At 39.0% G+C, this 20,212-nt stretch overlaps 1 protein-coding gene across 5 annotated transcripts in view; it reads left to right on the forward strand.

Annotated features, from left to right (window-relative positions):
• Window positions 1–18,806, forward strand: part of FILIP1L (filamin A interacting protein 1 like) — a 196,490-nt gene extending 177,684 nt beyond the window's left edge. For 4 of the 5 annotated variants that reach the window (XM_052664688.1, XM_052664703.1, XM_052664693.1 and 1 more), the window contains 3 exons: window positions 1,605–4,359; window positions 15,020–15,204; window positions 16,475–18,806. In XM_052664688.1, the coding sequence (XP_052520648.1) occupies window positions 1,605–4,359; window positions 15,020–15,204; window positions 16,475–16,565 (3,031 nt within the window). In that variant the 3' untranslated portion in view covers window positions 16,566–18,806. The remainder of the gene's footprint in view (window positions 1–1,604; window positions 4,360–15,019; window positions 15,205–16,474) is intronic. The other variant, XM_052664712.1, reaches the window with a different exon arrangement.
• The last annotated feature ends 1,406 nt before the right edge of the window (window positions 18,807–20,212 follow it).

The following is a 20,212-nucleotide window of genomic DNA, read 5'->3' on the forward strand; positions in this document are numbered from 1 at the left end:
TCCTCTTCACATGCACAAAAGCTACCATGCTACCAAAGAGGATGTTGCTGAGGCAGGCCCAGAAATACACACCTCCAGTCAGTCAACAGCTAATAAAGAGCTGTGCTAAGGATGCCATTATCTAAGTTCTTCCTGAACTAAAAGGCTAGCTGCAACAGAAGCTTGTCAGTGGAAAAGTGTAAAGACTTCCTGCTTGGACATCACAACACTGACCAGGCACAAATGCAGAACAGGAACCTTATGCATCAGTACTTACTCTGGAGAGTCCTTATCATACTTCAGAAAGAGGGAAAAAAAAATAAAAAGAAAAAAGAAAAAAAGCAAGGGGTTTCAGCTAATAAGTGCTTAAGCTGTGGAAGAACACTCTTGAAAGGCACTTCCTTCTCCTCCTTGCCACTCCATGCAATTCAATATATATCATATATATGAACAGCAGTGAAGCATGATAAAATTCTAAAGCTTCATTAGTTCAATCTAGGCTGTTAAGTACTTTATTGAATATCAGAACATACTTAATGTATAGATTAGCGATGGGAAAAATCTAATTGAAAGGAGGTTCTGCCAAACCTGATCTTGTCTCATATGCACTGCACAAGTTCCTCCCTGACAAAGAAAAAAAATCTACAAAAGAACCTAATTATTATCTGAGATTTTTGGAGGTTTCTCGGAATTTTAAATGAACAAATGTGCAACCTAATCGCAGGCCTTGAACAATTTAAGTCTGTTGCATCTTGGTTAAGACAGCATTAATACAAATTTGTATGCAATGATTTGGGAGAACCATTGTGAAAAATTTCAAGAGTCATAGAAAGTAGAGATGCACTTCACTGCATCTTCAAATTTTTAATATAAGACCAAATCCGAATCCAGCAGGGAGCAAGAAAATTTGGCCTTCTTATGTTCACAACCTACATTCCCGTTTATCTCTTGACAGAAGATTTTTGGTGATATAATGTAATAGGGTCTGTATTTCCACAGAGGACAGACTCAGAGACAGTGTTTGGTTTTTTGCTTTGATGCACTGTTCAGAAAGTGGCATTAGTCAGTGCATCTAATAGCCCAGTGTGGGTACATTTCCTTCACGTACTTTAACACTTCAACATTAAAGGTTTAACGATAAACATCATAAAAGGTCAGGATGGTTTACAAGTCGCTTAAAGGTATTAGGAGGTTTATAAAGCTGTAAAGTATACCTGCCCTTGAGGGCTGCACTGATTTAATTTCTCAACCACTGTGATTATTGCATTTTCAAAATAACCTGCATGTACACACCTAGTCTCAGCAGACAGCAAAATCAGCATTGTTTCAGAGCAGAACAAACAGCTGCATTGTGCTGATTCCTGTCAAAAGCTAAAAATGTAATTAAAGATGCACAACTAAAGAAGTTTTTAAGTGTAAATGATAATTATTGAAGTGTCCACTATAAAAGAATTCTGAGTAGAAATGCTAAGACTAGGGTCTTCCTTATGACACTACAAGGAGAGCTCTGCTTCTAGTTACAAATGAATGTTCATGCACATCTGGCAGATGACATAATGTTTCAAGTGTGTTTTTAAATGCCCATTGAAATGGCTTCAAAATATTATATTATTTCCTCTCCCTAGACTGAAAAAGCTTCTTGAACAAGAAACAGCATATCAAGAAAAAAAAGAGAAGGAAAACAACAAGAAAATAGCTAAACTGAAAGAAGAATTGACTAAACTGAAATCCTTTGCTTTAATGGTTGTGGATGAACAACAAAGACTCACTGAGCAGTTGAACCAACAAAGTCAAAAAATTCAAGAGTTAACCACTTCTGCAGACCAAGCACATGAGAAACTCGCTTTTGCTGAAGCAAAAGCTCAAGAGCAAGAACAGAAAGCCAGCAGGCTGGAGGCTGAACTTCAAGTCCAAAACAGTAAGGTTTCCCAAGATCAAGAAGCAATGATGGCCAAACTAACCAATGAAGACAGCCAGAATCGTCAGCTCCGGTTAAAACTGAATGCACTCAGCAGACAAATTGATGAGCTGGAAGAGACCAATAAATCTTTAAGAAAAGCAGAAGATGAACTGCAAGACCTAAGGGATAAGATAAATAAGGGAGAATATGGGAACTCCACTCTTATGTCTGAAGTGGAGGAATTAAGGAAACGACTGCTGGAGATGGAAGGAAAAGATGAAGAGCTCATAAAAATGGAAGATCAGTGCAGAGAACTTAATAAAAAGTTAGAAAAAGAAGCATCACAGAGCAAGAACCTTAAAGGGGAAGTTGACAAACTCAACAAAAGAATTATGGAGCTGGAGAAACTAGAGGATGCTTTCAACAAAAGCAAACAGGAATGTTACTCCCTGAAATGCAACCTAGAAAGAGAAAAAATGGTTACAAAGCAGTTGTCCCTTGAGCTGGAAGGCTTAAAAGCTAGGGTTGGAGAGCTTGAAGCAATTGAAAGCAAGTTAGAAAAAACCGAGTCCACACTCAAAGAAGATTTAACAAAGCTGAAGACTCTAACAGTGATGCTTGTGGATGAAAGAAAAGCTATGAGTGAAAAAATAAAGCAAACAGAAGAAAAACTGGAAGCTGCAACTTCTCAGCTCCAGGTGGAAAAAAATAAAGTGATGTCCATTACAGAAAAACTAATTGAGGAAAGTAAAAAGGCACTGAAATCAAAATCTGATGCAGAGGAAAAAGTGTCCAGTGTCACAAAAGAAAGAGATGAGCTGAAAAACAAACTCAAAGCAGAAGAGGAGAAAGGAAATGATCTTGCTTCCAAAGTAAACATTCTAAGAAAAAGACTTCAGTCACTGGAAGCTGTTGAAAAAGAATTTCTTAAAAATAAGCTTAAAGAGACTACTAAATCCAGCACTTCCTTGCAGCAGGAGAACAACAAAATCAAAGAGCTTTCTCAAGAAGTTGAGGGGCTTAAGCAGAAGCTGAAAGAAATGAAGGCCATAGAAGACGATCTTATGAAAACTGAAGATGAATTTGAGTCTTTAGAACGAAGATATGTCAATGAACGGGACAAAGCCAAGCTCCTGTCAGAGGAACTGGAGGCTGTGAAAATGGAAGTAGCTAGGTATAAACTATCAGAAAAGGCAGAGTCCAATCAAGAGCAGCGTCTTTTTAAGAAGCTCAAAGAAGAAGAAGCTAAATCAAGTCACCTTTCCAGAGAAGTAGATGCACTGAAAGAGAAAATTCATGAATACATGGCAACAGAAGACCTAATCTGTCACCTCCGAGGTGATCATACAGTCTTACAGAAGAAACTCACCCAACAAGAAAACAAGAACAGGGAGTTAGCAAGAGAAATGGAAAGCCTCACAAAAGAATTAGAGAGGTACAGACGATTCAGTAAGAGCCTCAGACCTGGTGCTAATGGAAGGCGGATATCTGACTTGCAGGTTTTTTCTAAAGAAGTCCAGACAGATCCAGCTGACAACGAACCACCCGATTACAAAACCCTCATGCCTTTAGAGAGAGCAGTCATAAATGGGCAGTTGTATGAAGACAGTGATTATGAAGACAAGGACAGCAATGAGGAGGAACAATCAGTGGCTTTCAAAAGCAACTCATCCATCGGGAATGCCATGCATAAGAAATTATGGATCCCTTGGATGAAATCCAAAGAAAACCACCACCAGAATGGAAAGATTCATACAAAGCAAAATGGAAACTGTGCACAGGCTGGAGACTTAGTGCTAAGCCATACACCTGGCCAACCTCTGCACATAAAAGTAACTCCAGACCATGGGCAGAACACAGCAACGCTCGAAATAACAAGTCCTACTGCAGAAAGTCCTCACTCCTATACGAGCACAGCAGTTATACCTAACTGCGGCACTCCCAAGCAAAGAATAACTATTATTCAAAATGCCTCCTTTGCGCCTGTAAAGTCAAAAGCATCAGAAGGCTACATGAGCCCAGAGCAAGCCATTTCTCCCATTACTATGGCTGCTTTTGCAAGATCTCAGACTCCTGACTCATGCGGTTCCTTAACGCCTGAAAGAACAATGTCCCCGTTGGCTTTACCAGGCTCAAGTTCTCAGGAACAAATGCTCTCCTCAGAGCCTTTGGAAATGGGAGCCAAGCACGCCGTTTTCAGAGTGTCCCCAGACAGGCAGTCATCATGGCAGTTTCAGAGATCTAACAGCACGGGATCAAGCGTAATAACTACTGAGGATAACAAAATCCACATCCACTTAGGAAGTCCTTACGTCCAAGCTCTCACCGGTACCAAGACCATCAGCCCCTGTACCCCAGTGCAAGATAACAGAACTCCAGCACTAGCTAATGGAATACCCAGTAAGCCCACCAATAAAATCACCAGCAGTATTACTATCACACCAACAGCCACTCCTCTCCCACGGCAATCACAAATTACAGTAAGTAATGTCTATAACTGACCCTCATCCATGCTGACACCCTTACCAGCAACCCATCCTGTTTTTCATCCCAGCAAGAATTATTTGGAACGGCCCTTTTCCTGTGGGAGAGATCTGTGCATGAACTTTACAACAGTATATGAAACTAACGTTAAGTTTTGCCTGCTTAGTGTTATCAAGTGTGCACTTACTGTATATCTTCTAATTGAAATACAGTTATGTAAAATATCTAGTCTTGCACTTGTATAAATGCATCTTTATGTATTTCCATTTTCAAAATAACTCACATTACTTTTGACTGCAACTTGCCTTGGTGAAATATTTTAACATTACAAAACCAGTAAATAATTGATTATTTTTATCATTGCTTGCAGAACATTTTTGGTTCCTTTGTGTGTGTGTGTTTGTATTTTATTTTATTTTTTGCATGTATGGAAGAATTTGAATTAAGCCATAATGTTGCCTGCTAACTTCAGAAAAGACTTAACTTGTTACCTTCCTTTTCTTCTAAATTCCTCCTCATTTCAGATAATCATCATTATATCACACACACAATCAACAAAACATGTATTGTATCCTGTATCAGATTTATGATGCATAAATGATATGCTCCAGACCAAGACAACCACTTTTTTCTCCCCATCCTTTTATAAATCTCTTTTTATATCCTCATGTAAACCCTACTTCGCTCCCAAGAAGGCAAACATTTGTTTGTGGGTTTTTTTCCCCCATACTACAGAAAAATTGCTATCACTTAAGTACACTGTAAAACAATTAACATGTAAAACAATTAACAGAAACACATTTCTAACTTGTTAATTCAGAATGCATTCCCATACAACACTCAAATTTCATATAAGCTCTTCATTATCACTCCAATGTGCTATATAAATACACTGAAGAAGAAACAAGATTAGCACTTGCGGCCCACTGTCATATTTTTCACGTAATAGGCAGAGGAAGCTCGATTAAAGCAATAAGTAGCACTAGACCACCTCTCTGAACACACAGGTCTCTAGACTAGGGTAAATTGCAGTACCATACAGCACAGACAAAACAGGTTAAGATATTTCAGTGATGGATATGGAATTAGCTCCTGAGGAAAGGACAGAAACTTAAACAATGCTGCCTCAGTTTACATGTGGGCCAAACAGCAAATTGTAGCCTCCCAGAAAATATTGCAAGTAGTAGACCAGCTTCATACTGAACGTAAGTCAAGCCAAAAGATCTGAAATTCACTTTCACTTTTTTCTGAAAGTGAATTTCAGATCACAGATTACAAAAGCTGTCTTGGAGGAAAAAAAAAAAAAAAAAAAAAAAAAGGGGGAATTTGGACAGGCAGGCACTTCTTTAGAATAAGAAGCTAAGTAACTTACATCCGGGGGGGTGGGAGGATTGGAATTAAAATAAAATCTCCTTATCAACAAGGAAGTTTGCATGTAAGGACAAAGTTCCTATTCATTTCTTCACTAAACCTGTATCATTATTCTGCTTACATTATCTGGAGTTCAAGAAATAATAATCGCATCTGCAGTATAATTTAGCAGCTGATTCAGCAAAGGACTCTGGCACACACTTTAACAAAGGGACTTTTATGGGACAGGAACCCAAATGGTTACAGCTGTAGGTAATAGCTTATACTTAAAGGAATAGCTTCTATTGAAAAGCAAAACCCACCACCCATACACATTTCTTCTAGGTAAAAATCAGCAATAGGAAGGAAAATTATTAAGTTAAAGATTTTGTGTTTGGAATTCAATGTAGCAAATGTACTTTGAGGTCCCTTGGTGATCTGTGAGGTCCCATCCAACCTAAGCCACTCTGTGACTGTGATTCTATAGCTGAGCAGTGGAATCTTTAAGGTCAAAATATGGGACGGTTTAAGTCTAGCTTAATGTCATGAATAGCTTCAAGAACTGCTGTATCAGTTTATCAGGCTTCATAAGAGGTCCTTCACACTAGATTTGTTTCAGTTTATTATCGCTGACTCGAAAGTGAGATTTGATTAAGATCTGGGTCAGAAGAAATGAATGGTCTCACCCTGCAAAGCAGACTGCAAGTTGGCCCCCACCAACTTCAGCAGAAGTTACAAGTTGAGACAGTAGCTAGCACTCAGGCAAGTCAAGATTCTAACTTGATTTTTGTAACAAATTTACCATAACTGTGCCAATTACATAAACAAGTAACTTTCTTGCATTCAGCTTACACATTATTAACTGAAAGGCTCATCCAACATTAAAAAGCAGAAGCAGTCCATTCAGAGCTCATTCAATGCACGACTAGAATTTGGAATACTGCATGTTCTGTTGATTGATACCCAAGATCTCTGCAGGGGCATGTTATAAGCATGGTACTGAGTAACTGTGCCTGAAGTGCATACTTGACAGCATACTAATGGATGCCAGATTCTCTACAAATTAAAGGATAAACAACCGTCCTTCAGAAACACTAGCATTTTCTTCAGTCAGACTTTAAAGCCTTGTGAAAAAAATATTTCACTTTATAGCCATGTTCAAATTGTACAGAAATGTGTTATTAACTACCTGCCCATCTATTCCCATGTCTTTGAAAGACAGCACAAAACAGGACATAATAGCAACAAGCATACTTAGACCTTTGGGCAATTCCCAAGCTATTATGAATAAGGACTTCATAGTCTAAAGCTAAGCTTTCAGTACAAAGCCTAAGCCAAAGTTCACAACACTTACAAGTTTAATCATTAAATGGGACAGTACTTCTGCTCCTGTCTCAGTACTTCTACTGGTGGTGGTTTACCAGTAACTGTCCAATTAACAAAACACAGAAGCAGTAGCCACTCATTACCATTAATTCCCAAATAAGATGTACTGATACTACATGCAAGTGAACCTACTACATTTCCTCAAAAGCATGCCTTGATTAAGGGCATTGATTATATCCCCTCATTAATTAAATACTCTACATACAGACCTCAACTGACTTCACATAGGAATTTTTGTCACAGATTTTCAACACACGAAAAACACAATTATTATTTTGCCTAATAATTTTATTTGCAGAATAAAACCTGTTTAATCCATTCAAATTCCCAGTATCTTTTCAAAATATAAAGCAGTGAAGAACATTTGCTCAGGTGTACTTCTTGAGAGCAGAAACTTACACTGAATAAAAATAAGCTAGCTCTATTTTCATCATTAGAAGAGAAATCATAGCTTAGTGAAATTGCAAGTGTTTACAAATTTACATCAAGTTGTTCAGATCAGCACTCCGTATTTCAGATGATTTCTTTTTACTGAAGGGGAATATTCACCTGCTTGCTTAGCAGGCAAAGAGAAAACAGAGCAAGAGAAAAATTACATGACCTGTCTGAAAAAATGATTTAAACACTTTGAACAAAAACACCAAGCATAACTGTATTACATTTCAACCAAGCAAGGCAGTTTTTCCAGGATTCAGATGCATCCAAGTGGTAAGTACTGCTGTTTTAGTATTGGAAGATGAGACACTTTAGTTTTCAGTGTTTTCCCAAAAGCCTAAAATTAGACAGATACTTACAACAGTGATGTAAATAAATATTAATGGAAAATACGGTCGCAAAGAAAAAACCCAAACCACTAAATAGGGTATATCTGAGGGATTAAACTGTGAAATGGAGCATTAGAACAGTTTTCAGCAGACCATAGTATCAACCCATCCCCTTTTCCAAAACAGCATGCAGACATCTCCTCTCAGATCTACAAATCTGCTCTCTCCACTGGAAGTCACGTTAAGTCCTCAAAAACAGAAAGGAAAAATTAAATCATAAAGGAAATGGCAGAAATTATCAGCCTGCTTTCTCTTTTCAGTTTTAGTTCTGTAAGCAAGCAAAGGAATACAAGTAAAGGCAGCATCAACAATTCAGTACTCAGCATTTCTGAGTCATTATGTTTACATGACAAAATATTTCCTTTGAAATATTTATAATTTTTTGTCACAAAAGGGAGGACAGATGAGGGATGGGAGGGGAAGGAAGGAAAAAGAAGAGACTAAGAGCCAATAATGGTACTGCGAGCAGAGTGCCCATCCATCTACTGAAAGGTATCTCAAGTTTAAGAAAAGAATCCCTTCTTCCAGTTGCTAATTCATGAATATAATTGAGGAAAAAAAAAACATGGGACTAGCCAGCTAATCTTCCTATATCAAAGCACTGTAGATAACATCAACATGGTACCTGGGGACCAAAAGCAAGGCTGTAAGAAGAAAAAAAGAACTCTATGTATGGATCTCATAAAGGTCTAGAAAACATGCTTCCCACGCTAAGGAAAAAATAATAAAAAGCAGAATTATAAAGTATTACTTTTTAATTGAGGTTGAATGGATTCTGCAGGGTTAGGTGATAGAAATGGAGTACCCACTTTCCCAGGGACTTTATGTTTAGGGACTGCTACTGAGACAGGCAAAACAATAACTGGCAACTGCCTGATCTCCAGGCGTAAGTGAAGACTACCACACATTATGTTAACAAGAAATAGAAAAGGAAAACATCCTATTTTCAGTTCAGACACAGCATGAGTGGGTGTATAAATACATCTCAAAATTAGCACCGAGCAATCTAAGCGGGAAAGTGCTCAAGAAAAAGGCTTTTCTTAGAAGTTTAAAATGAATGAAGTGTTTCCACAAACCTGCGGCCAGTGGCCCCCTGCTGTGGCCAAATTCTGTCTTACAGCCCATCATCAAATGTCCCCCAATTGTGTGGGCATTCAGAAAGCCTCAACTATCAGAGCTGCCAACTGCACTTGACTGTCCCCAGACTACTAAGGTAAGCACTCTTGTTAAGCACATTTTGAGTGCAGCAGGATAAGCCTGTTTCAGTCAGGGATTCTCCACTCTGTAGGCACTGGTCTGACATAACAGGGTCTTCATACAAGGACAGGCAAGAGAAGCTACTTCCCCTCTTTATCCCTACTACAGGGTACTGTCCACTCCAGTTTTGTTAACATTACTGCACATGCAGTAGCACTGTAAGACCAAGAAACAAACCTGGATTCAAATAAACAAAAAGAAGGGTTAATTTCATAGCACAGCTCAAATAAGTAGCTGTGTCAGTAAAACTGCTGGCACAAGTAACAAAAGATGAGTCCTCTTAATACTGAAATTGCTGCTGAAGCGCTGGCCTTATCTCCTTAGATATCGCCATGAATGTCTGCAAAGATGCAATCTAGCACATAAATACATCATAAAGCACTCCAAATGTACAACCACCATTCAACAGTCCTACTAGCAGCCTTCTGGAATAAAGAAATGATTCTCACTTTACAGCTCAGAGAAGGAAAAATAGGGGAGAAATTAACTAACTTGCACACAGGCATAGCAAGTCAGCTCCAGTCATGACTAAAACCCAGAATTTCTTGCCTTGAATGTCTCACACTGAAGCCCTTATAGGTGATGTTTTATCCCACATCAAATCAAATGGGGACAAATATAGGGGTTTTTTGTGTGTGTGTAGTATATATAGAGAAAGATTTGTGATTAGACATATTACATAATTAAATGTATATTCATCATAACAATGTAATTAGCATATAATATAATGATACAATTAAATGTCTATGTATAAAATATGTAGCTAGTTTAATTACACAATTACTTATATATTAATTGCATAGTAAAATATATCTCTGTATGTAAAAATGGAACTCTTATTAACACATTGTTAAATGTGACCTTCACAGAGGAAAGCAGCCTGCTCCCAAACAGAAAAAAAGGCCCTGATGATAAAAATCACAAAGTTCTTTTTCCTCCTCCATGCAGAGTATTCTTGGACACGACCTGGTTACCTCTTACCTCTGTAAACTTCTTCAACATATGTAATATGTTGAAAACGATATGTAATGTGAGGAAAAGATATATTCAGAGCTTTTCAGCTGACGATTTTAATACTGAGAATGCTTTCATGTTAAAAAGTGTCCGTAGGTGTGAGTTCAATTCTATTCACCTTTGAGAGGTGGATATTTACAAATGTACAAACACATCCCTCCCTAGATGCCCACCATCCATACAGAATGAGACTCAATGTCAAGACTTCTACTCCACGAATGGCAGCAGTGATTTAAACTGAGAGAATTGATGATCTCATAAACATTTGTAAAATAACTTATTGTAGATCTATGCTACCTTTTAAGCACTAGCAGAAACGCTGAAGTGTCAGCACTGCCCTCACCTGGACAGAATTAATATTGCATGGTGCCCCGTAGCCCAAAAAGGACGCACTCTTTCTTCGTGGGGATGGTCAGTATCTCAGTAGGGCACCTGAGTGCCCTTCTCATTCAAGAGGCACTCCATCTCAGTAAGTAAAGGGCACGTTGCACTGCCTCGTGGGCCCAGGCCAGTCCTTCCCCTAGGAGAAATGACCCTCAACACAAACTCACCTTTCCCTGGGTCTTGCCACCTGTCTATTAAAAAATGAGCCTTTAACTATCTTATATTTCAAGATTATCACATTTCCCAGTGAAGATGTCCCAAAAGAACGAGGCACATGGCAGAACTTTGGTAACTAGGAATTCAAATTTTGTCCCCAACTCTGTCCAACACTTTTTCTTTTCCCCATTGTCAGAAAGTAGATGTAAGCTTGGGCATTCAGCAAACAACACCATGGTGGCACACGAGTACAGTTCATCATGTATGTTATTTCTAATTTTAATATAGGAGTTTCTGTCAAATACTTCATGTTGTTGAAATCACAGGTACTGTAATAGGCCTACCATCAGCAAAACAGTAGAAAACAGAAAACTGAGCACAGAAAGGACCTTGGGACATTTTTCTGCCTCTTTTCCTGTTACACTTTGACCTAAACCCTTCCAAATGCCTGGCTCCTCCTGTTCTAAAACCCCTGCAATGATAATTTCTCAGTTACCTCAGGAATCTGTAACAGGACTGAAGCTTTCTTGCCACTAAAACTCCTGCTAATTTGTAAGCTGAATTCCCTTTGCTGAAATTGATAGCCAGTTTTTGTTACCAATCCTCCCACTGGAATTGGAGAACTACATTCCCAGCAGCAGCCGTTCACATATTAGAAAACAATTAACATATCTTTCTTCACTTCTGTTTTCTCCAGGTTAAACAAACCCAATTGCTTTCCTGCCTAATAGCTCAAGTACTACAGCTATACAGATCAGTATAATTATTTCCCCACTGCACAACTACTTAGAATGGTGTGTATGTTTCTGAAAATGCAATGCCCCAAACCAGACAGCGACTGACTCAGACTCTGGCTGAGGTCTTACCGATATTAATAAGGACTACTAATCCTGCTCCTTCCAACACAATTGAATATAGTCATGCACATAAACAAGTTGCACAAAAGGAAATACAGAGCAACTGAGAAATTTCCCACTGGATCCCTAGATGATGGATGCCAGGACATAGTAAAAGAAAAGGAAGTACTCAAATGCCCTGCACAGCTCAAGAGGCCCAACTGAAAATTTCAGCCTAAAACATCTTGCATGGACACCAGGGGGAATATTTAGTTTTGCCACTCAATCTTAACTCATCCTTACTTGCAGACCTGGCTTATGTTCTGACTGCATTCAGTCATCCAGGAAAAAGCTGCAGCCTGGCAAGCAGTGTGCTCTTGCATGTGCAGACATCTGGTTTCTTTGTAAGGGCTTTAGCACCATCCCCTGGCCGCTTTCATTGAAGCTGCAAATGATTCTTTCTACTGCTCAAATTCCTTAAATTAAAAAGATTAAGGAGTGAGAGAGAACTGGATCTGAAGTTATTTCTCCTAAAGTTCTACAATGCCACTAGAAACATAAGTGAGAAAACCTACAGCAGAAGTGCGACGCGCACTCTTCTGTTCAAATGAATACAGTTTGAACAGGAAGCGATGCGTGCACCGCACTTCCAGAGCAAAATGAGATGAGGACCAAAGGCAAAACTACTTGAGCAGCACATAAACAGGTGTATTTGCCCTCCCTGACACCTGCACACACACCTGCCTTAGCCCCCTCCCCAGAAAACCAGCACTGCATTGTGGCAGAACTCCTGATACTCATCAGCTGCCTCTGTGCCCAGTAGCTTTCTCATACCTTAGATCATTGCTTTAACTACTTGTTTGATACTTTTTGCATCCAACACCCAAAATTAATATAATTATGTTACTTTTGCAGATAGGCATGCTCCATTACCGGCTCATTTCAAAAGCATGACTAGTTTTATGTCTTTACTGTTGTAATTATTTGCCCATATTTGCATCAGTGCCTTTACAGACATTGAAATAAAGGAAAACCACACAACTGCTAAAATCTCATTAGGTAGCTCCTGAGAAACATTTAATTTCTAGGAGTGTTTTGAGAGCACTGATGGAAATGGAAAAGGCAATATAAAAAGCAGTTCAGCCTGGTTTTTGAAGGATAAATGTCATATTTCTTCTTACATCACTTAGAAAGACAGCAAGTATAAGAACTGCTTTACAAATGAGAACTCAAGGAGCTATAACTTAACAGCAATCACAAACATGGAGCTGGCAAATTCAGGAAACAAGTAGGTGGCAATGAAGAATTGAGTAGACAGAAAACCATTCCTTCTGATGGAAGAAATGAATTGGTAATAAGGGTTGAAAAGATTTGAGGACATTTTTGGTGTGCACACAGACTACCCATAAACAGATAAGAGTTAAATATCAAATTGAAAAGACCACCAATATCTTTTTTTAAGAGATGAAAGAGGAGGGAGAGAGCTACGTGAATAGTTTGTTAAATCCCTGCCTATAACAGAAATCACTGGGATTTATCAAATTTGTGATACAGTCAAATACAGTCCAATTGCAGAAGTGCATGTTTAGTTATCCTAACATAGACACTTAACGTTGGTATAATTCATTTGCACGTGGAAAAAAAATTGTGTTTTTTCCCTTTCATAATAACAATCTGAGTGATAAAATTATTTGTCAAATGCACGTCCTTTTTTAATTCACCATTTAATTAAGTTTCAGTTCAGCTACAGTAAAATAATGATGCATCACATACCTACAAACTTTGCTGCCACCTAGAGGTAAAATCTTTCAAAGACCACAAAGCAAAGCAAAATGCATTTCCTTTATCTTTCTCATTTTCAAGGCCAAACACTTTCCCTCCTCAGTGTACAGATAAAAGCTACAAATAAATACTTTCTAATTTCAAGAAGAAAAATATAAAACAAGTCACACACTGTTAGACATAGCATCCATCTACCTCAACAACAGTAGTGACCAGCAGTAAATGCTTACCAAAAAAAGCTTGCGTATCAAGCAAGCAGAGCGACAAGTCCAGCTTCTAGCAGTCTAAAACTTAGGGCTCTCCTCAGCTGAAACCTGCATCACATCTTTATTTTTTCAGCAGTCCCTGATGAACTTCATGAATCATTCTAATCTCTCTCCAAAGAAATTTATGTGATCATCTTATCTGCCTGTGCCAATGCGTTTTTCTTCATTAGCAAGGAAAACAAAACACTCCTTCTCATCTTTTACCTCTCTTTTGACAGCTTCTGTGTATGCCCTCTCATGTACATCATTTAAAAGAGCAAATTCCCCCATTCACCATCCATGGACTAGGAATAAAGCTAGAATTTTGTGTTTGTTTTTCTCTCTACAGCCTATTTTCTAAACATAAGTTTCAATATATGTTACCACTCTTTACACAGAAGGCATTACATAACTCCTCACCCTTACTATCTTCCTCTGCATCCTTTTATACCCAATTCTGAGCCAGTTCAAACAATTTCTGACTGGTTCAGACCTCAGAATTCCAGTTCCCTACTGGGGTTGGATGTTAGGAAAAAGCTTAGAAAGAATGATGAGACATTGGTGCATGCTGCCCAGGGAGATGGTGGAGTCACCATCCCTGGAGGTGTTCAATAACTGAGTAGATGTGGCACTGAGGGATGTGGTTAGTGGGCATAGTGGGGGTGGTTTGATGGTTGGACTAGATGATCTTAAAGATCTTTTCCAGCCTTAATGGTTCCATGAATCTTTTTTCTCTGATTTATGATCCATTAAGCAAGTGTACAAAGTGCAAACTTCTCCCAAGTTCCTCCATACTGAAAAAAATACATGCAAAAATTTAATATTGGCTTTTCCACTACTGCTTTATCCTTTTGAGAACTTGTATCATATACAGTTGTCTGCAGCCAAGTCGTAGGCTCTTAAAACGATACACTCCAAAAATATTTATTCCATGTATAATTGATTCTAGATGGAGAGTTCCCTCCTACAAATACATTCACTTCGTGTACACTGCAGTCACTCTCAAAGAATGGGTTTCTCCCATACAAGCTAAGTCTTTTCTGCTACTCAGGACTCAATCATGTCTTGCTTCTGCACATGGAAATTCTCTGATTACTCACCTAGAGAAGTCAGAGTTTGCAGCCTTTGAATGCCATGCCATCACTTAGCCCAAAGGGCTGCTGTCCTAGTCAGAGGCCTGACAGAAAAACTATTAATAGGCAGAGAACTTCCAACCATTTGGATTCTTTGGTATTTATCAAACAAGCAGGTGAGTTATATGCAGTGTTACACTCTCATTACCAATGAGGGTAAGGAAGTTTGGGCAGACAGTTCTAAGTGAGAGCAACATGTTTAATTATACAAAGTGGAAAAGAACAGTAAAGTGCTAAACATACAACCAACCTCTCCTCCTAACATGACCTTTTGTTTGTTTGTTTCAAGATTACTGATGCGTTCCGTCAATCAGTTCCAACTCGGATCCCCAAACCAAAGCCAACAAATGCAACTAAACTACCTGTCAGAATTCCTGCTGGACGTCTCAACAAGCCACTTCAAGACAGCAGTTCTGGAAAGCTACATATTATAAGGACTGTGTCTAAAGCCTGCCTTCACAGCGGAGGGAGAAGGTAAATCATCTTCTATGATCTATGACAAGGGTTTAAGCAATCTGAACCTCAACAGCAGTTATTTGCACTGGGGAGAAGTCTGAAACCTTCCGCATGGTCAGTAGGTTAACGGCCACCAATTATAGGAGACCAAGAGACAGCCAGATTTTTAAGAGACACAGGTAACTGCATGTCTGTAAGGACCAAGGTCTGCTCTCATTTTTCTGGCATAATTCCAGAATTTGTCCTTTGCAGTGGAGAAACAGTTGAGATACAAATTAGTTTTGACACATTCCACAAACAGCAACACCAATGTTGTCTCTACAGACTTGTGCAGTGAACTACATGAAACAGGGCTGAACAAGGGAATGTTTCGTTTTCAGTCAGTCTACTAAAGAAGTGTTTCAATCTGGGTGTTTTACCTTAACTAGCAAAAGACAAAACAATGAGAGGGACAGAAAAAAATTGACTTTCATAATGCATAGAGCTTCAAAAAGTTGTTGTGTAAAACATCACTTAGGAAGCATAACCTGCAGATGAACAATTCTCTCCTCAGTGAGTTGATTCACCCCACTTGCATGCATGCAGATGTTACCTTTAGAAAACAGTTGCAAAATTGAGATTGACATTACTTATATTAGTTATTTTAACTGTCATCCTTTTATTTAGACTACAGTATTTAGTTTTGAGTTCACTTATTTATTGGATTTATTCACATATTTATTGGAACTGATCAAAATTTGTGTCAAGTGTAACAATACTTATGAGTTTAAAGAAGTGCAACTGTGTTATTTCAGTCCTCTGCAATTCTGCCCCTCCCTTTCAATTGCCCACTATCATGGAAAATGGACAGTTGCAGTCATATCTTCTACTGAAGTTTTTTTTTAATCAAATTAATTATTTGCACAAGTAGATCTTGCTCACCCATGAAAGAATTTGCCTTTTTTTGTTTGTTTGTTTTCTTAATGTATACCCTCTATAAAAGACTTACAATTTAATCAAATTTACTTCCAGGAGAGGTAAACAAAACAAAACAAAAAGTCAAACGCTAGAAGAGGCTCCACATCTGCTCTTTGTTTTTAGTTGTCTGCAAAATAGCAATTGCTGCTCTAACAAGAGAATTCCTGACTGTTTTATTGTAGAAAGTTAAAACTAACAAGATACTATTACTGCAAGTAACTCTCCCACAGGAAATCCATAATGCCAACTAACCCGAGTTACTGTTGTAGAATATAAAACTTAATTTATTTCCCTGGTATTAATGTCTCCCTCATTCTTCTTCCCCTAACAGAGTGCATTCCAACAGTCTAAATGGCTCAACTGATAATTTGTGGGAAAGCTCCTTTCACATAGGTCTTTCTTTAAGAACTGCCAAATCTTAATTCCTAAATAAAGCAAAAGCTAGTGGTGAGCGCAACATCACAGCCAGAATTGGGACCGTTTTGCTGAAGCAAAGAGAGATTTTGATGCGTTCGGTTACCCAATTTGTTTCCCTTTTATTTCACAGCTAAGAGTTTAACTTAGCCACTGAGCCAGTACAACACATTAGCACTCCTGCGGGACTATTTTTGCAAACCCACAACAGAAATCTATGCCTCCCTCAACAGCCTCACAAGAAAGTCTCAATGGGTAGTTAAACAGTGAAGGTTTCAAAAGATCAGCCTACCGAAACCTTACTTCAGCATGTGCCTTACAAGACACATTTTGGCAAAGAAGAAACCGAGAAAAGACTCTTCTACATTAGAAAGAGAAGCACTCCAATTTCATTCACTAAATCTACAGCTAACAGTAAAGTTCTGAAGCTACAAGCGACACGTGCTCAGGTCCACATAAAGCTCATAGAAGCACCCCGTGATATGCTCTGCAAGATGCGGAACAAGCATGCACGACACAAAGAAGCAAAATTACTTCCAAAAAGCAGCTATCAGCCTGGCATGCTCATCAGACAGATGTGAAAAGGAGCATCAGCACAAAAACAGCTTTCATCAGAAGGGACAGAAACTGATGGATGAGCCAAAGGAAAGAGAGAAAACTCTCCATACACAGGTCAGCTCACCAACAGATCCCAGCTCTGATAATGCAACAAAACTCTTAATAAATGAGCTACAGTGAACAGTCCACTTCTCACTAGTTGCAAAGCCCACGTAACAAACTGATGCCATTTGGCAGCCCTTATTACCAGCCTACAAACAGAAAATAAAAACGTATGGGCAAAAAAATGAATTCCCACAACAACATCCTTTGCTTTACAGCATACAAATGGCCCCACAAGTACTGTCAGATATCGTCTACAGTACAGTATTATACTTCATACCTGTTTTTACTGTTGGTGTAAAAGAGTTTCCCTGCCTTTTGCTCTAACTTGGGACGACACAATTTATTTCAGCTTATAAGGGACATGATCCACACAGCTTTTTCTTTAAGGATGTAAAAGAACTGACAAGGATAGATACTACAGTCTTACGGATAAAGGAAGACAAGGAAAGCACAGAGAATGAAAGACAAGGAGTGGTAACAGAAAAAGAGGTAACTGGAAGAATTTCTGGAAAACAAAAGCCTGCCCCCCCCTCCCTCAACCTGCGCACCCATAACAGGCAAAAGAGACATTGTAATGCTGTCAGAAGTGCTCTTTCTGTTCATGGAGAGAAAAGGAAACAGCTGATGTCTTACACCAGCGCTAAACAAACTCCTCAGTATTCCTTAATCTCTCCTTCTAGTTCTGAGTACAACACAAAAATGGTATTCAGTATTGCACACAGCTGTGGCATGAACTGGTAAAACAGAAGGAAGGAAGCCCTGAAGTTATATGACCTGGGACGCAAAAAGTTTTATAAGCGAAACTAATAAATAGCCAAAAATCTCCAACCACCCTCTCCCCATCTCTGAAAGCAAAAAGTATGCTGAAGAAGTTACTGAGCAAGATGCTTTAGTTTTCGTCTTGTGGCAAGGTAAAATAGATGGCTAATCCTTTCATGTCCCAAAAGTGGGAGTAAATACCTTCAATTTTTAATACAGACTCTAAACTAATGTTTTCTAATGATGTGGTCAAAATCAGATTAGGAATTACCCATACATCTATCTATTAGGATATGTGTTCTGTTCTTTCATACCTTTCTAGTGGGTCTGAACATTTCTTACACGCTACTTCTTAGAAGTAGTGTCTTCTGAGTACAAGTTGATAAAATGGAAGACACTTACGAGGGCTGAGATATTAGGATGAATACTTCATTGGTCAGTTTTTATTCTAGGGCTAGTTGTAAGGGACTTGGCACAAGGTAGGTATTTAAAGAATATATATTTTTTTTTTTCCTGCTTTCTACCCGTCATTATGGCAGAGATGCTTTTTAAAATACGTCAGCAATTAAAGTCGGATAGTTTTTTAAACAAACTATGTGTTTCACAGAAATAAACATGAGCAAATCTGTCAAAAGCTCTAGTGGGAAATTATATTCTTGTATTTCTGCTTACAGCGTACATTGTAAACCCTTGACTTCCTATTTCTTGCCACTTGATCTTAAAGCACTTTATAGTGTCCACAAGACATGGTACAAATTAACAATTGATTTTACATCTGCTGTACATGAGGAGCAGCAACACAAAATAAAAAATATATGGACCTTCTACCTACTTAACTGATGGCTTGTGTCAACATCATACAACAGCAGGCTCCATATAAAGAACCTGCCAACAAGTTTGCAAAGGTGGGATCTGGGGATCAGAACGCATATATGGTGTGCAAAACATTCACCTGCAATGTAAGTAGTAAAACATTCATATAGTATTGTATAAACAAAGAATATTAGGATGCTATAATCACAAAATAAACAAGTGAGTTTAGCAAAGCAGACTACGATAACAAAAGAGAATAAATAGAAGGCTTACCCCTATCCTGGGCTCACTCACAAAACAGCAGTAGATTGGATCCCCAGAAGAGATCCTTCCCCACTGATAGCCAGCTCTTAAATAGGTCTAGGACAGGTGGAGCCAGCCTCCACCCCTTCCGGCAGCACAGGGGAATTGCCTTCAGCTGTGCTCCTCTGGCTGACTCACTGCCCGCCTCAGGTGATCAATCAGAGGTTCAGGCTGCAACTTAGCAGTTCCCATACAACTACTTTTGGAGTTCACTACATGTAGTGCTTTTAGCACAGGGCTGGATTAGACACCTTAGCAACCTTACAATTGCAAAAATCAGGAAGAGTTGTGTGTAACTGAGAGCTGGGGTTCTCAGCTCGAAGTCAGATGATTTATACATCATGCCTAAGGTTTATCATCAAAGCAAATATATATTTTCCTGAAACATATTCAGTTTCTAAAGGAAAGCTGTCAAAGCTTATCAGCCACCGTATAGGTAACCTCTAGTTGGCAGGGTGAGCACAGAGGCTTAAGGAATCCTAAATACCTTATGAAGAGCATTTTTCATGGGAATAGGAAGTGCTTGTAGAACACAGATGAGACTGAGAATTAAAATGAAATGTTCCAACCTCATTAAGGCTTGCGATCCCCCCCTCCTTACAATATATATATGTACAATTCATCTCAAATATTCTCCAAGTGCCTTTTTAAAGGAGAATGTCTGGCATAGTCTGCCCAGAGAAGCTGTGATGCCCCAACCCTGGAGGCCCTCAAAGTGAGGCTGGATGAGGCCCTGGGCAGCCTGAGCTGGTGGGTGCCAGCCTTACCCACGGTACAGGTTGGAACTAGTGATAATTAAGGTCCTTTCCAACCCAAAATATTGTGTGATTCTATGATAAGACACCGGGTATAAGAGCCAGATATCATCATCATTGGGAAGATAGATAGATTACCTGCTCAAAGAGCAGTGGCTGAGAAGAAGAAGCCATTCAGCTCCTGTCCTTTCACAGCACATCACCAGGGCGGTGAGTCCACCCGCTGAGCACGTGGGTGATGCACTCTTGTACCATGGGTACTTTTCCCTCCAAAGGCTCTTCTTTGGGTTTAGGATTCCCAAGGCCTTATAGAACCATACATGCGCTCACGATAACGGTCATCAGCCCACATCAAGCAACAT

The sequence above is a fragment of the Tympanuchus pallidicinctus genome, unplaced genomic scaffold (genome assembly GCF_026119805.1).
Source record: "Tympanuchus pallidicinctus isolate F22 unplaced genomic scaffold, pur_lepc_1.0 scaffold10, whole genome shotgun sequence".
Classification (NCBI taxonomy): Eukaryota; Metazoa; Chordata; class Aves; order Galliformes; family Phasianidae; genus Tympanuchus; species Tympanuchus pallidicinctus.